Below are 16804 nucleotides of genomic sequence, written 5' to 3' on the forward strand. Positions count from 1 at the left end.
AGGCTGTGCCTAATGCTTGATCAAGCTTCCTCGTCTCTCATGCTGACATTTCCCCGACTCCCAGCCTGGGCTCTGATTGCCAGTGTAATTGCCCCTTGGTCACGAGTGGTAATGACTGCTCTGGACCTCCCACGTGGTAAGCCCAGGCGCCAGGGCACCGGGCCTCCCGGGAGCACGGACACGCTGTCACAGGCTGAGGGGCACCGGTGGACCCTCGGCAACCACACCAGGTGCACGCGTGGAGCAGGGCCTCGGAGGTGGTGCTCTTAACTTGAGGTTCGGCCCCAGGGCACCCGACATTCCTGTCCGCTGGTCTGGAAGGAAGAGACGCCATGTGAAGGCGCCGTCCTGAGAACAACATGCATGGATTCAGTTCAGTGCCCACAACTTACCCACGTTGGAGCCATTTGCACACAAGGAAACTGAAGCAAGAAGCATCTGGGGCTGGGGGCCAGGCCACCGACGCCCCTTGAGCAGAGCTCATGCCGCCTGCCACCCCCTAGTGTGTGAAGGGCTGGATGGTGGATACGCGAGGATCTGGAAGGAAGGAAGGGGGAACTGGTGACGTGCGAGTCCTCCCCAGGCAGGAGAGCAGGGCTAGGGGTGCCTCGGGAGGGCACAGGGTCCTGCCTCTCTAGAGACCGAGCCATGCAGAAGGGGTGGATGTGCCTGTGGCTGCGGAGTCCTGGGGCTTCCACAGGCGGGAGGCCCCAACATGGGCTGTGTCTCAGGTCCCGGAGCCCCAGGAGCTGGGCTGGACCGGAGCAGAGGGAGCACCAGGGTGGTCAGCAGCGCCCCCATGCACCTGCAGACTCGGGGGCCAGTCAGTGAGGAGAAGGGTCCCCCAGCTGTGCCCACGTGGCACCATGGGTGGCCACGTACCTACAGCAGCAGTCACACCGAGAGAAAGAAACCACAGAAGCCAGGAAGGTGACAGCGCATCTGTGATGGGGGTAGAGAGTTGGGAACTCAGACGTGGCTTGTCCCAGACGTGGTGCCCGAGACCCGGGGTGAGGATAGGCAGGAGGGGCCGTGTGTCAGGCAAGCTGGGCCAGTGAGCGCTGGGTGCTTTGGTGGCGGCTGGGCAGGGGTCCCGTGGACTTCCCTGCTTGGCCCCTCCAGGGACTGACCCAGCTCAGAGTGGCCTTGGGGGCCCTCGGGGCGGGCAGTTTATGCCCATCTGCTTACTGCTGTCGGAGGGTTTTCCTTTCAAGTGACACGCCACGCAGGTAAACATCTGTAACCAGACTCAATTCACCCCCGGGCTGCGGAGACGGGTTCTGGGCTTCAAACATGTCCACCGCTCATGACAACGCCCCGCCCCACCCCTGCAGCGCCCCGGACGTGGGCAAGCAGACCTCACGTGCAAAAGCAGGTTCCCACCGCTGACGGCACCGAGGGCAGTGCTCTGGTGCCCTCCAAGGCATCTCATGAGGAAACAGGTCGCGGGGCATGCTGCTGCCCTGGGGAGGGGCCGTGGCTGCGGCCACCAAACTGTCCCCACAGCCCCAAGGCTGGCCATGCTGGCATCTGTCCTGCGCTACAGGGCACTCGCTGTGGTGGTGTTTGTAGCAGTGAGGATCGGAGACGGCCGGAACGTCCAAGTGCAGGAGAGCGCCGGCGACGTCCAGGTGCGGAGGGAAGGACGGCTGTGGAAGGAGCAGGCAGCTGTCTCCTGAGCGTGAACCGAAGTGAAAACAGAAGGTGTTAACACACGTAGTGTTACAGGGAAGCGAAATGTCTGGGGGAGCGGCCACGTGGGAGGTGAGGCAGGGCTGGCAGGCCGGGCCTCTGCGGGAGGTCCACACACGTAGAATCAGAGAGAAGGAAGCAGGCCGATGCTAGTGTGGACGTAGGCGAAGTGAGCTGTCCCCGGAGCGTCTACAGATTGCAAGGCTCAGAATAAGAGGGATCTGGTCCCTTGAGTCCTGGAGGCCAGAGTCCACGGCCACGGAGTGGGGAGTGGGCACGTTGGCTGCGGGGGCTCTGAGGGCAAACCCCTGGGGGCCTCCCTCCCGCTCCTGGGGCTGCTGGCATCCTAGGTGTCCCTGCTTGTGGCTGTGTCAGCCCTTCTCCACCCGTCTCCGCCAGGAGTCTGCGTGTCCCTCTTCCTCCTGCGAGGATGCCGGGGTGGGGGTGGGGGTCGGCCAGGGCACAGCCGGCTCCAGGGCGGTCCCATGTTCCCAGACGAGGCCCTGCTCTGAGGTTCTTGGCAGACGTGGATTTGGGGGCCCCACTCCACCACTAACAGGTGTGGTGGGAGGCAGGGAGACTGAGCGAGAGAAGGGAATTGTCCCAGTGACGCGGAGCATATGGCACTGTGTCCTCTGTGGGATGGACTCAGAGGACCAGAGAAGATCTTTGTTTTAATGGTTTTATTGTCCAGCTTTTCACTCTGAAATTATTACTTACAAAATATGTTACAAAACCCGATGGAAGACGGACGTGGCCCACAGCGGCTCCCCGACAGCAGCGGCCGGGAGACTGGTCTCTGCAACCTGCCCTGCGCTCCTTTTCCGGGCCGGGACCTGACCCAGGGCACAACCGCGTTCAGTGTCTCTTGGGTCTCCCCCGGGGGCGGAGCCTCGTCCTCCGCACGTTTGGGGGGCATCGGCCATGGTGAGGTACGTGTCCCAGCCTGGGCCCGTCTGCTGTTTCCTGGCGGTCTTGCTGAAGCCCTGCCGGACCCCACTTGGGAGCGTCGTGGCCAGGCGCTCGCTGGGTCATCCTGACTGCTCGGCGACCTGGCGTCTGCGGCTTCTCTGCTGCAAAGTTGCCACTTCCCGCTTCGGTACCTTGTGAGGACCTGCCTGCTGACTTAACGCCCCCGGGGGTCCTGCCTACGGCACGATCGCTGGCCCTGGCGTTGGCCTCGGGTTCTGCTGTCCCCAGCACTCTGCCAAAGGAGGAGCTTGCCCCGCCTTCCCTCTGTTGTGGACTTGTGGGCACTTGTTTTGTTCAGTGGTGCCAGGGCTTGAACAGGTGTGTCCCCCGGACTCATGTGCCACAGCCCTGACTCTCGCTGTGATGGTCAGGAGGCGGGCCTTCCGGAGGCACTTGGGTGGGACGGGGTTCCCGGGGTGGGCCCCAGGGTGCGATCAGCGCCCCCGTAGGAGAGACGCCAGAGCGTGCGCTCCGCCCACGTGAGTGAGGGTGGCGCCTGGAGGCCCTGCTCTCAGAACCGTGAGGAATAAATGTGTCTGCAGACTCCCCAGTCTAAGGCACTTCCCTGTGGCAGCCAGAACTGGGACAGGGGGCTCCGGGCCACTACCGGCATTGTTAGCTTTGCACAGACTGTGGCAAACCTGGCCTGTGGGAACCTTCGGGCCGGCTTGGGTCTTTCCCACAGCCCTGCCGTCGGGGTGCACCCTGGCCCTGCGGCTCTCACGTGGCCCAGCCTCCTGGCACTTCCTTGGTCTCAGCTCCGGAGCCAACCCCCCCCCGCCCCCCTGCGGCAGGTGGATGTCAGACCCCAGGCTGTCTGGGAACAGAGCTGAGGGCTACCCTGCACCACCCCCCAGGCACCCAGCCCATCCGTTCCCTGCAGCCTCTCCCTCCCTCTGCTGCTTGTCTCCCGAGGCGACACCCTCCTACCCCCAGGGCCTTGCGCTCTGCGGGGACTTTGTTCAGAGCTCCACGGCCGCCACCCTGAGACCCTTTAATGAGCTTTGAAAAGGGCCCCTGGATGCTCATTTTGTGCTCCGCCTGCAAATGATGCAGCGGGTTCTGATTATCTGCTGCTTGCTCGGTTCGAGAACACGCACAAAGTAATTTCAGGCTTGCTGACTCCTGTCTCTCAGCGAAGAGAGATTTCGTAAGTAGGGCACAGTGTCCAGACGCAGGTCCCTCTGTCTTGCAGCATACGGCCAAAATACTGGCTAAATACCTGTTAGCGTGGAGTGGGACCCCCAAACCCATGTCCGCCCGGCCTGGGCCTGCTGGGGGTTGGGGGTCAGGCATCCCTCCGCCTGTGGACGTCCCCACAGGCCCCAGAGCCACTGCTTAGGGCGAGGAGGGGCTGGGGTGGGAGGTGGGAGGCAGGGCCGAGGGGCACGGAGTTGGGGGCAGGTGCCCAGGAGGTGGGGTGCTGGCCCCCGGGGGCTCTGGCCGGGTGGAGAGAAGCTGGCCTCGGCGGCGGTGGGCTGGCGTGTGTGGGGGAGGCTAACTCATCTCACCAGACAGGCAGTGGCGTTGCGTCTGCCCCGGGAGGGAGGCGCAGGGAAGGGGACGGGAGCAAATGAGCGCACCTATGGCACAGCAGCCCCGGGGCCAGCTTCTTGCACACACCCCTGGCCTGCCAAGGCTGCGTCGCCGGGACCCATGGGGCAGCGGCAGCCCCTGTCCATGGTCAGCAGGACAGCTCAGCTGGTAGTTTCGATCTGTTTGCATCTCCAGCTAGAAGGTCGCGCGGAGCCGTCAGAAAGCTACTCACTGGATTAAAAACCCACCCCTTCTATGTGCTGGAAACACCCTCTCAGGAGCCGGTGGCCTGCAGAGCGTCGTCCTGGGGCCGGGACCCATGCCCCCACCTGTCGGGCCCCTTGCTAGGGTTCAGCTCCCGTAAGGCTTCTGACAGCTGTCCGGGCACGGTGAGGGAGCAGAGGGAGTGGAAGAGGCCTGTCCTCCCCTGCGGTGTGTCCCCCTCGGCGCACAGACCCCAGAGTGCCCCCACTTCCCCCCCCCCCCCGCCCGTGGCTGGAAGAGTTAGTTTGCCGCCTTCTGGAATGGATCTGTAGGTGACTATCACCTTTTCCTTCTCAGCTTTTAAAATGATCATTTTGTGTATAATAGAACTTTTTAGAATCTTCGATTGAAGTTTCTTGTGTGAAAAAGGCTTAAGGGATATCCGAATGTTTAATAGCTGGTGGATTGTAACCTGCCTTTGAATGCATTTGTCGAAAAGCCTCTCCAAATATTAGCCTTTGATCCAGACGGGGAAGGAGCGTGCAGTGAGGCCCCAGGGCGGAGGCGTTCTGGTTTGAACCCGACGAAGCGTCTGCCGGACCCTTCATCCATACAACTGATAACTTGAAGAGAGAGGAATTTAGCTCCTGGAATAAGTAAAATTATTTAAATTCTAGACAAATACATTTAGTGCATAAGTCAATACTGGCTGGGTTTTTAAAGTTCAGTTACAGAAACAGAAGTCCTTTGCATTCTGTTTGGAAAAGCCAGATTTCTAAGCAAATAGCGTTTGTGCTATTTTTTCCCATGCCTTCTGTTCACCCTGTATACTTGGAGGGACACCTGAGGCAGCCGTCCCCAGGGGGGCAGCCTTCCTGGAAAATAGCACCCCCTCGAGAGCAGGGGCCGGCTCAGGGCAGAAGTTCCCAGTGTCATGAGGGTCCCGTGGTAGTCTAAGCCCCTCAGGGAAAGCAGGGGGAAGCCGGGAGGAACAGGAGGGATGTCTTTGGTCCCCCGTACGTTGCTGGACGACTGGAGCCTGGGGAGACTCAGAGTCTGAGTTTCTGAGCAAGTTCCCCTGGGTGTCAGACTCACGGCTTTGTAACAGACCAAGTGAAGTCACAAGAAAGGGACTCTGCCCTTTCTGGGCTACGCCGCAGCCAGCACGGGGTGGATGGCCGTGGGGGCATTGCCGTCCCTGCGTGACTTCCTGTGGGGTGCCCAGGACGTGCACCACGGCTAGCCAGCCTCCGCTGCGATCTTGGCTCTGGCGGTGGCTGTGGGAGGTGCTGGCTGGGTGCCAGGGCAGGGGTGGTGGGGAGGCCTGCCCCTAGGCCAGCTCCCATGTCCCCTGCACAAACCGGCCATTCCCAGGGGCCTCTGTGAGTGACCCCGGGTCCTCTAGTTGGGTGGAGGTGACAGATCCTACCAAGGATCCTGACTGACACAGCGTCCTACACTCGCTTTGGAGTCAGAGGTTCTGGCTTCCCTCCCCGGAGACACAGAGGTACCGGCCGACACCAGGCTGCATTTCTATGTGATTGAACGGTTCTCTAACATCAGCAGCCTCTGCTCTGCTCTGCACCCATTCCCCTCACCTGTCGACCCCTGGCCAGTGCGTGCAGGTGTCTGTGACCTGTGGCCCCAGGGCCCTTGACTCCTGCTGCAGACAGCGGTGCATATTCCTACACTAAAGGCTGGGAGGCCTTCTGCCCAGGGAAACGGGGGTAACTCAGCACCACCCCCCCCCCCCCCCCAGTCCACCGGGGCTCCGTTGCCTTTCTGTCGTGTACCCGGACAACGAGGGCAGTCTGCTGTCCTCAAATCCCCCTCTTGGCCACCCCCACCCCTCGGGACCCGGTCCCTTCTCAGACTTGCCTGCCCTGGGCCTTCCCCTTCCCCACCTGCCAGCTTGGGCCGAGGGGCAGAGTGGGGCCTGGGGTGACCCACCGTCCTGAGCACATCAAGTGGTTGCCCGCCCTACGGAGGGGGTGCAGGGCCCCGAGTCTTCAAGCTGACCTGAAAATTCGTGTCTCCCGCTCTCCTTCTCCCCACCCCTTCCTCCTGCCTCGCCACCCCTTCCTCCTGCCTCGCCACCCCTTCCCCTGCTCTGTCTCTGTGTCTCTCCATCTCTCTCTGTCTCTGATCCTCTCTCGCTCTCTCTCTCTCATGTGCACACACCTGAAGCACATGTTCCACACAGTGGAACTTGCCCTGTTCTCAGGTGCACTGACTCGTATTTTCTGTTTTGTTAAAATGAAGAATGAAGCCAGACTCACTAAATTGAAATATTCTGCCATTTCCATTCTGTGTAAGGACACCAAAAATGGCAGTTGAAAGAAGGCCATGGCTCTCGAGCTTGGCTGATGGGACTGTCCCCACTGCCCAGCCAACTCCGCACCGGGAAGCTGGGTGGGGGGAGTCCAGGCAACCCCCCACCCCCACCTGCAGACACAGGTGGGGGAGCCGCTGGCTTTTGTTTTGTTTTCCCAGCCCTGGGGTGAGCCTTCTCTGTGCAGTCAGGTGGGCTGGGTTTTAGGACCCCGCTCTGCGGGGTGGGTGGGTGCCCCAGGCTTTGTGCTGCGGTTGTGACCCAGGGGTCTTTGGGAAGAAGAGGGCAGCAGGCAGTGTCTTCCATGGGGACAGCGGCACACAGGGCTTACTAATTAACTGTATCTCAAAAAAGGCAACCTCTCTGCTGTCAGTAATCGGGAAGCAGGTAAAAGCCATGAACTTTGGCTGGTCACATGCATCTACAGAGATTAAAGCGGGATTGTGGAATAAATATAAGAAAAGCCAAACACGGAGAATCCATTTACTCCGTATATCACCTATTTCACGGATACAGAAACTTTATTAAAATGCTTCTCTCAAAGGAAAAATCACATGGCTTTTCTGGGCTTTAACAGCCAGACTTTGTGTCTAAAGGTCACTTGGTGAAGAGCATAAATCCGATGGTAAAGTGCAGCGTGGACACAGGGACTGAGACCTGCGTAGACAGGATATGGGGCAGGGGCAGGCTCTTCCCTCCCAGGGAGCTTGCTTTCTGCAGGAGGTTAGTGTGGGGAGAAAACATGGCTTCAGGGTTTTGAGGTTAATTTCACTTGTATTAAAGAGTGCCATGTCCTTGGAGAATAAATGCTAAATATAGCATTCATGTCCAGTCCCACAGCAGGGATTTGAGATTGGACCAGAACGACAGACTTTTAGGTGTAATACAGGACCTTTCACTCATTCATAGTCCCGTCCACCATCTGTGTTCCCATCCATCCACCTACCTGCTCATCCATCCAAGTACTCCTCCATCCATCCATCACCTATCCATCCAACCATTCACCATCCATCCACCCATCCAACCATCTACCTTCCATCCATCCATCCACCATCCATCCATCCATCTATCCACCTACCTGCTCATCTATGCAAGTACTCTTCCATCCATCCATCATCCATTCATCCAATAACTCACCCATCCAACCACCCATGCATCCACCATCCATCTACCATCCATCTATCCATCCACCATCCATCCATTCATCCATTGTCCATCCATCCATCCATCCATCCATCTACCTGCTCATCCATCCAAGTACTCCTCCATCCATCCATCCAATCATCCATCCATCCACCCATCCATCCATCGTCCGTCCATCCATCCATCATCTGTCCATTCACCCGTTATCCATCCATCCATCCACCATCCTTCCATCCATCCACCTACCTGCTCATCCCTCCAAGTACTTCTCCATCCGTCATCATTCATCCATCCAACCATTCACCCATCCATCCATCCATCCACCATCCATCCACCCATCCACCATTCATCCATCCATCCATCCATCCATCCATCCATCCATTGTCCGTCCATTCACCCATCATCCATCCATCCATCCATCCATTCACCTACCTGCTCATCCATCCAAGTACTCCATCCATCCATCATCCATCCATCCAACCATTCACCCATCCATCCATCCACCATCCATCCAACCATTCACCCATCCATCCACCCACCATCCATCCACCATCCATCCACCCATCCAACCAACCATCCACCCATCCATCCATCCATCCATCCATTCACTATCCAACAACCCAACCACCTGCCCATCAATCACCCATCTGCATATTCATCTATCCATTCCTCCATCATCTATCCATTCATCATCCACCCACCCACCCTCCCATCCATTCCTCTACTCCTTCTTCCTTCCTTTCTCCCCTTCTTCCACCTATCCTTCTGTTCATCCATCTACCCATTCACCAAATCCCCGCCTATCCGTTCATCCACCCATTCATGTAAATGCCCACCCATTAACTCATTTTTGTGTAGATATATATTAAGTGCCACTATGAACCATGCACGGGGCCTATTCAAGACATTGGCAGAAATGATAAGACCGACTCCTCAGTCCTTGCTCCCAGGGGAGCTCCCAGCCCACTGAAGAGAGAGACAGCACTCCCCTTCCATGGGGCGCCTGCTGGGGCCAGCTGGGGAGAGTGGAGGGTTTAAGAAGCAGTACCAGGGCTGAGCCCAGGAGCAGGGGTTAGAGCAGACTTCTAGAGGTGATGTCCAAGAGAAGCAGGGATGGTGTGAGGGTTCGGTGGTTAGAAAGTGGGGGATGGGAGTGGAAAGGAGATTGTTCTAGACAGAGGGACAGGCAGAGGAGAAGACCGGCGAGGTGGACCCCAGCATGTGGTGACAGGGAACCTGAGCTCCCATGCTGGGCAAACCCACCACCTATTCTAGTTCCCTGGGGCTGCTGTCACAGAACAGCCAGGGCCGGGTGGCCTAAAACAACAGAAACATACTCTCTCACTATCCTAGAGTCCAAGTTTGAAGGCAAGCTATTGGCAGGGCTGTCCCTTCCCCAGGGCCCTGAGAGAGAGTTCCTCTATCCCATGTTCCTCTCCTGGCTTCTGGTAGTGACCTCTGGTCTGGGGCCACATCGCTCCATACTGTCCCTTTGTGGTCACACGGCCTTCTCCCTGCGCGTCTGCGTCTCCGTCTCTCTCCTCCCCCTGCAGGTCACCAGACACGGTGGGTTACTCAGACCTCCTTCCTATGACCTCGCGTTAACTAATTACGTCCCGTTAAATGTCTTTCCCACGTAGGACACCGCTTCACACGTGTAATGACAACCACTTGTGCTGTCGAGTGCGTGGGGCCACGGAAACGCTCATGGGCTCGAATATCCTCCAGAATCACCCTAGCGTAACAGTAATTACATCTCCAAACAAGGTCCTGCTCTGACATGCTGGGGGGACACGAGTTCACCTCCGATGCCACCCCCGAGGTCACTGCCATCTGCCACAGGTCCTCTCCTGCTAAGCTGGACCGTGCTCACTCCCCGGGCTGACCGGCATTTCCGCTGGTCCCCTTGTGCGTTCGTAAGCACTCGCACGTGCTCCTGACAGATGTGCGCACGCTTGGGGGGGGGGCACATAGCTGGGGGTGGAATTGTGGCATTTGGGGGGGCACGTCATCCCCGGTTGGGACTCCTGAGCAGCAGAGCCTGACGCGGGGGTGCGCCCGATTCGGAAGGGGAGCACCCTCAGGAGAAAGCGAGGGGGAGGGGTGGCCAAGAACAGGTCTGGTTTCAGGTGCAGTGGAGCCCGGCCCGACCCTCGGGGGGCCCGGAGCACACTTCTGCCTCAGGTGGGGTGCCCGGCTCGTGTACACCCGGCTCAGCCGGGGCTTGGCAACCGGCCACTCCCGGGCGGGCCTTGAATGCCAGGCATCTCTGGGCGAGGCAGTCCCTGGGGTGCTCCGGACCTAAACTGCTAGGCTGCAGCCCGGGCAGGTGGGGAACGGTCACACCTGGTGGCGGAAGAAATACCGCACGTGGGGTGGGGCCCCGGAGCACCCAAAACTGGGCTTGCGACGGTACGTTCAACTTTGTAGGCCGTGCAAACGCTTTCGCGAGTAGATGTGTTCATTTGCTTTCCTGCCCGAAATGCACGGGGGCTCCCTGCCCCTGCCTGCTCACTGGCACGGGGCGGGGGGCAGACTTCTCAAATTTTGCCGGTGGGGCAGGTGACGGGCGGTGTCACACACCGCTGGTCTGCCTCGCACATCCTCGTTTCTTTAACAAGCCTGAGTACCTTTCCGTAGGCACATCGGCCACGGGGACACGCGTCCTCTGCTCTGCACCTGCCCGTCTCCCTACTGGGTTTTCGTGACGTTGTAACTTACAACTTAAGTTTGGTTTTCATCCAGGGCTCCTGGCTCACAGCTCCCAAAACCTCTTGGAGTTTCCTGAGAGAAGAGTCATGGGAGCATCTTGTGTTACAGCATTTGGTCCCTGGTCCCCGGCTCCTGAATCACTTGCAGCCACCAGGGCGAAGTGTGTGTCTTACCCACAGCCCTTTTCCAGCCCCGCTGGGCTTCCTCGACGAGGGCACTGTGGGAAACCCCGCAGAAGCACTGGTTGCCAGAGGAACCCCCTGAATTGAGGGTTGGAAGGTTCAGCCCCACCCCTGGTTTCTGGGGGAGCCTCGGCTGGGGCTGGATCAGCGGCCAGTGGCCCGTGACTCAGTCCGCCACAGTGCGCGGTGAAGCCTCCCACGACCCAGAAGGACGGGGTTCAGGGGGCATCCCGGCTGGCGGACCGGGCCGCTCCGTGCAGCACCGTGCTGGGCCCAGATCCCAGAAATCCTTTGGCTGGGGATGTCACCCTGTGTATATCTTCCTCTGGCTGTTGACCTGTCACCTTTGACATCCTTGGTAACAAACCAGTGCTCTTTGGTTTTCTGAGATCTGTGAGCCACTCGAGCAATTGCACTGAACCTGAAGAGGGGGCTGTGGGAACCTCTGACTTGTGGCCATTCGGGCAGAAGCGCAGGTGACAGCCCGCACTTGTGACTCACCCAGAGCGGAAGTGGACGTCTTGTGGGACCGAGCCCTGAGCCTGTGGGATCTGGCGGATGGTGTCAAGAGTAGCCAAACCTCCAGACAGCCCGCCGGGGTCACACAGAACTGCCCGACGTGGGGAAAACCCCCGCGTGTCAGAACTGGACTCAGAGTCAACACTGACCACTGACCGACAACGTCCCGTTTTTATTGACTTGTAGGAGTTCTTTATATATTCGAGGGCTAAGCCCCTCGTCGCCTCCATCCGTGGCTCAGCTCTGGGAAGCCCACGGCTGCCTGTCCACGGACTGCCTAGGCAGGACCCCAGCCCGGACACTTGGGGCCAGGACACCAGCGAAACTCCCGTCATAACCCAAGGGCTGTGGAGACCGGGTCTCTCGGCGGCTCTGGGGAGGCAGCTCCTGGCACCGTCCAGAAAGGCACTGCACACGCTCAGCTTTCCGGAGGATCTCTGCTGACTGCTGCAGACCGGGCGTGGGAGTGCGTGGACGTGCACACGCGTGCTCATGTGTGATGTGTGCAGCGTGTGTGTCCACGTACACGTGCCGTGGGGGGGCACGTACGAAGAGGGCAGCCCACGTGTCTGCATATTCACGTATGTGGCACGTGCAGCACGCACAGTGTGTGTACGTGCGTGTCCCTGTGTGTCCAGGGACGTAGACAACCTGGCCTCCAGGAGTTTCGGACGTCCTTCCCACCCCAAGACCTCTGGCCCCACCGCTCTCCCAGGTATGTGACGCCCAGAGGCCTCCCCGTGGGGGACCGTGGCCACCGGCACCCGGGGGAGGGTGCAGCAGGAACGGAACAGGCCAGGGTCCTGCCTGACCTGCCGGAGGCCACGGACGCTGAGAGTGGACCTTGCCAGCTCCCGAGGCACCTTGGTGACCTGGCATAGCCACGCTAGGGCCCACGTGGCTCATCCCCTTGGGGCAGGTCTTCTGTCCCACCGGGGCCCGTTGTGATGGCTCGTCTTTACCCTCGACCTCCAGAGGCTGTCAGAGGTGGAGACACCTGGGGGCCCGGGAAGGCGGGCTGCAGCCATGCAGCAGACAGGACCCCGGGAAGCAGCGCAGGAAGCTCCGGATGGTCGAGGCCTGGGTCAGCAGCACGTGGCTGGGGCCGTGGAACTGACAGGAAGACTCTCTGTGCGTGTCCCACGGCCCCTGAAGGAAGCCAGGTGTTCTTTGGGGAGGGCGATCTGGGGCAAGTATGGTCACATGGGTGGGGGCAGGAGGGCCCTGATGTGGGTGTGCCTGCGGGATCCGCCGGCCGGGGGCAGGGCTGGGGGCCTTGTAGGAGTGACCGGTGTCCTGGGAGGTGGGTCACAGCCTGGCGGGAGGGCCCAGCTGAGGGGCAGAGCTGACTGGCATCTAGAGGGACCCCTCTGGCCACAGACTGGACGAGAGATTCTCAGGGACCAAGGGCAGGGAGCCACACAGGACTCTGGTGTCCTGTCCCCAGAAGAAGGGCTTGGGTTGGGGGTGTGCTGGTCTGACCGCAGGGCTGGAGTCTGGACGGGTGGGGAGCCTGCAGGGGAGCGGACGAGCGCATGAGGGCTCCGGAGAGTCAGGCCAGGGTGGGGCTGAGCCAGTGGGCACCGGGGACACCTGCAGGTGTGGGCGGGGGGCTCGGGTTAAGGCCTGCTCCCCAGAGGCCCAGCTGTGCTCCCTGTGGGTGAGGGGGGAGCTGGGTTAGAAGAACCGAGTCAGGAGTGAGAGCCTCAGGCACAAGGTGGGTGAGGCCACAGCTCCAGCCAAGAAAAGGTAGCCACAGAGCTACGGTGATTTTTCCCACATGGATTTATTGTTGGTGATGCGTCACACAAGATGCCGACCACGGACACAGACAGACACATGCGACACCCGTTATCTATGCAGAGTACTCAGCTCCTCAGAAGGAGGCAGACCCGGTTCCTGTTGGCCACGACCCCCGACAGTACACGAGCTGGTTTCCCTGCGCGGGGAGCTCCTCGGCCCCGGGCACCAGGGTCCCCTTGCTGGGCCACCACGCGGCAGGGTTCTGACTTCTGGCAGCTGCTTCCCTCCAGGCGACGCGGGCCGCAGTCTGCACCGGCGTGGCTGATATTCCTTAACCGACAACTGGAACGTTGGCAAGCAGATGTTCAGAAACCAACCCTGCGTTCTGAGAACTGGCTTTGATTCACAGGGAAAAAGGATTTAAAACAGCCATTCCCTAACGTAAACGGTGTTGTTACTGATGCGACGTGTGCCTGCGAGAAATCAAGTCCCGGGGGGGCTTCCTCTCCAGGGCCCAGGTCTCCAGGCCGCCTGCCACGGGCACGCTGTGTGGTCAGGGCCCGCCAGGTAGGCACGCGCTCCACACGTGAGGAGCACGCCTTCTCCCATGGCCGGGGGTCCACGTGAGGTGGCCACGGCTGACTGGGGTTCACTCGGACCCCCCGGAGTTTTATTTCTCTTGGCTAGAAGGAAATACAGAGCATCTGCGCTGCACACGCCGGGGCCCTTGGGGGGCCGCGAGCGACTGGGTGCGTGGCGTGGAGACACGTGGTGGCCCCCAGTTTGTTGCCTTGTGCGGTTTCCCCGCTGTGCCTTCTGCACAATGAGGCGAAATATGACAACGGGCTTTCTTAAGTTGAGCCCAAACGGAACACCCAGGAAGTTACAAGCACTGGGCTCTTGGCATCCACAATTACCACTTTTCTCCTCAACACACGGGCGACAGCAGGACCCGCGCTGCAGGGCGGCCGGGGAGGGGAGCTGGTGGGGCACACACGGAACGCGGACGGACGGACGTCTTCTACCTGCGGGGACGGCACAGATCTACGGCAAGTGATCACAGCGACACAGCACGGACGGCCAGTCCCGTCCTGGCGGCAAGGAAGGGGCGCAGGGGGTCAGGGCTGAGCCTCTGCGTGGTGCGGTCCCGGGGATGCAGAAGGGGGACCCTCCGAGCAGCCGTCTCTCCCGAAGCCCGGCTTCCCGCGGCGGGGCCCCCCGGCCTCTGCGTCCTCTACACCAGGAGCCAGTGGCGCAGCTAGAAAGGAAACGGCCTCTTCAGGAGCAAAGCGGGGAGCCACTTGGGTAAAGGCGGCTCCTGGGCTGCGGGCCCCGCTCGGGCCGAGAGACCCGCCAGCAGAGCGCCCGGCCGCCACGCAGCACGCTCAGCCGGGCACGCTGGCCTGGGGCGCCACGGGCCGGACGCCCACGGTAAGCTTGTAGGAATACGCCTCGCGTAAACAGCCTTCCACGTAATGTAAACATACGTGCATAAACCACACGTGAATACTTACACGCCGAGCCTCGGAGAGACAGGTAAACAAACCCGTTGGCGAGGAGCAGCCGGAGAGCAGGGCTGCGGTGGGGGGGCCGGGGCGGGGCCCCCGGGGCGTGTGTCACGCCAGCCGCCGGGCGGACAACGCCGGCTGGCCGACCGGCGATGCCCCGGGCGCCCCGGGGCCGCCTCTGATCCCCGTCCCCGTGGACGGCCGCACCCTGCGCTTCCGTTGTGTCTGCTCGACCCCGGAGGAGTCGGGGGCAGGCCCCACTTACCGCTCCGGGAGGCCAAGACCGACAAGAGTGGTATTTAGTCCTCCGGCAAATGTCACCACCTGCTATTATGCAGCTGTTACTTCGGCCTATTTTTGAGCACAAGCCGTTCGATCACTAAATGGCAAGAACTGTAGGTTTTAAACGCTTCGAGACAAGAACATGCAGGCTCGTTCCTGACGCGGCCGCACCAGGGGCGGGAAGACGCGGAGTCCACCGCGGGTGGGGCAGGGCTCCCCGCCCCCTCCAGGGGGACCCGCAGGGCGCGTCTGCAGTCCTGGCCGGGACACACACTGCCCGCCGGGGTCCCCGGGGGCCAGAGCAGGGCCATAACCCCAGCCCGGGCAGGGCCGTGTAGGGCAGGCAGGTGGAAGGGGCTGGAGCCCTAGAGCTCCACGGGGACGCCCCACTTCCGACCAGTCCGCTTTTCAGGGACACAGAAGTATCTATCGATGTGCGGGGACCGCACGGTGCAGAGGTCAAGCGAGAGACCAAAGTGGTGGGGACTGTGTTTGCTTCAGGGGTGGGGGGAGGGGCGGGGCAGGTGCACGTGTTTCTCAGCGTGGCGTCTGTGTGGCAGTTCACGGGGCTTTGTTACTCGGACAGATAAATCTAACAGGAGGAGCTGTGTGTGCACGAATGATAAGAGGGCGCTGTACGTCCACGTGCCTGCGTCACAGAGTTTACGGAACTTCTGAGGGAGCCGAGACCCGGAGGACCGGGCGAGTGTCACACACCGGAGCCCCGAGGGGAACAGAGGCAACGGGCAAGGGTGGAAGGTGTGGGCTGCAAAGTTCCCAGAACCGGCAACACCCACCGGTCCACAGACCCCGGACACGCACGATGTCTTGCGCAAAGGGAGCCGCTGAGCGCAGCCTCAAAATGCCAGAAGACGGCAGCTGTCCACCGAGAACTGTGTGCGCACGGAAGCGGTCTCCTGAGTAAGGGCAGAATCAAGTTCACAGACACACGAGAGTCGGGAAGTTTGTCAGGAGCCCTCCTTAAAGGCAAGTCTGAAGGATTGTTTCTTCAAGCAAGAAAATGATCCTCAAAGGGGCGATGTATATGCCAAAACGTCGGGAGGAAAAATAAACAGCCAACGTGCACGTTAACCCAAGAGAGCATTTCCATACGACACAGCAATAATTGTGATAATGTGTCTAATCTGTGGGTTAAAAAAAAGACAGAAATCGGACGCTAATCGCATAATAAGTCCTTGTAATATTAAGGATGGGGGTACTTTATATATTTAAAGTGAGGTACGTATGTATGATTTCAAAAGTAACTATTAAAGGAATAAAGTATAATTATGTAAGTAAAGTATATGAGTATGTAAGTTCCAAACAGAAAAAAGGGGAAAAAGGGGAAAAAGGTGAAAAAGAGCAAATCCTCCAAAAAGCGATCCATAAAAAGGTAATAAAGGAAAAAAGATGCAGCAAAGAGTTAAAAAGATCATGGAATCAAGCCTAAATACATTAATAATCACAACAAATGTAAATGGACGAACCTCTCTGTCAGAGCAAAAAATTCCAGGTGTACCCCAGGTTTGCAAGAGAGGCCTACATTTTGAGATGATCGCAAAGTTGAAAGTTAAAAGATTACACAAGAGGGGCGCCTGGGTGGCTCAGGTCACGATCTCACGGTTTGCGGGTTCGAGCCCCACATCGGGCTCTGTGCTGACAGCTCGGAGCCTGGAGCCTGCTTCACATTCTGTGCCTCCTTCTCTCTCTCTGCACCTCCCTGCTTGTGCGCTCTCTCTCTCTCTCTCTCTCTCTCTCAAAAATAAACATTAAAAAAATTTTAAAGGATTACACAAGGTATTTCTGGGAGACTCAGGAGAAACCTGGTGCAGCTACACTCATCTCAGCCCCAGAGAACTTTAGCAGCAAAAGCACCACAAGGGAGAGAAGACGTGTGAAGTCCCGGGGGAGATGTGGCCGTCCTAAATGTGTCTCTACTACAGAAGCAGCCTTAGGATACAGAGCAAAAATCTGTTGGA

General features: G+C 59.5%; 1 protein-coding gene and 1 long non-coding RNA gene across 2 annotated transcripts in view; one reads left to right on the top strand and one right to left on the bottom strand.

Annotated features, from left to right (window-relative positions):
* Nucleotides 1-11809: 11809 nt before the first annotated feature.
* LOC131502322 (uncharacterized) lies at nt 11810-14548 on the top strand. The gene is made up of 2 exons (XR_009257015.1): nt 11810-12007; nt 12270-14548. It is a non-coding gene; the product is annotated as an uncharacterized LOC131502322 (long non-coding RNA).
* The window catches only part of SLC6A3 (solute carrier family 6 member 3), a 42051-nt gene continuing 38306 nt past the window's right edge, over nt 13060-16804 (bottom strand). The window contains exon 15 of the mRNA XM_058712128.1: nt 13060-14293. Coding sequence (XP_058568111.1) covers nt 14270-14293 — 24 coding nt within the window. The 3' untranslated portion in view covers nt 13060-14269. The remainder of the gene's footprint in view (nt 14294-16804) is intronic.

Source organism: Neofelis nebulosa, chromosome 1 (genome assembly GCF_028018385.1).
Source record: "Neofelis nebulosa isolate mNeoNeb1 chromosome 1, mNeoNeb1.pri, whole genome shotgun sequence".
Classification (NCBI taxonomy): domain Eukaryota; kingdom Metazoa; phylum Chordata; class Mammalia; order Carnivora; family Felidae; genus Neofelis; species Neofelis nebulosa.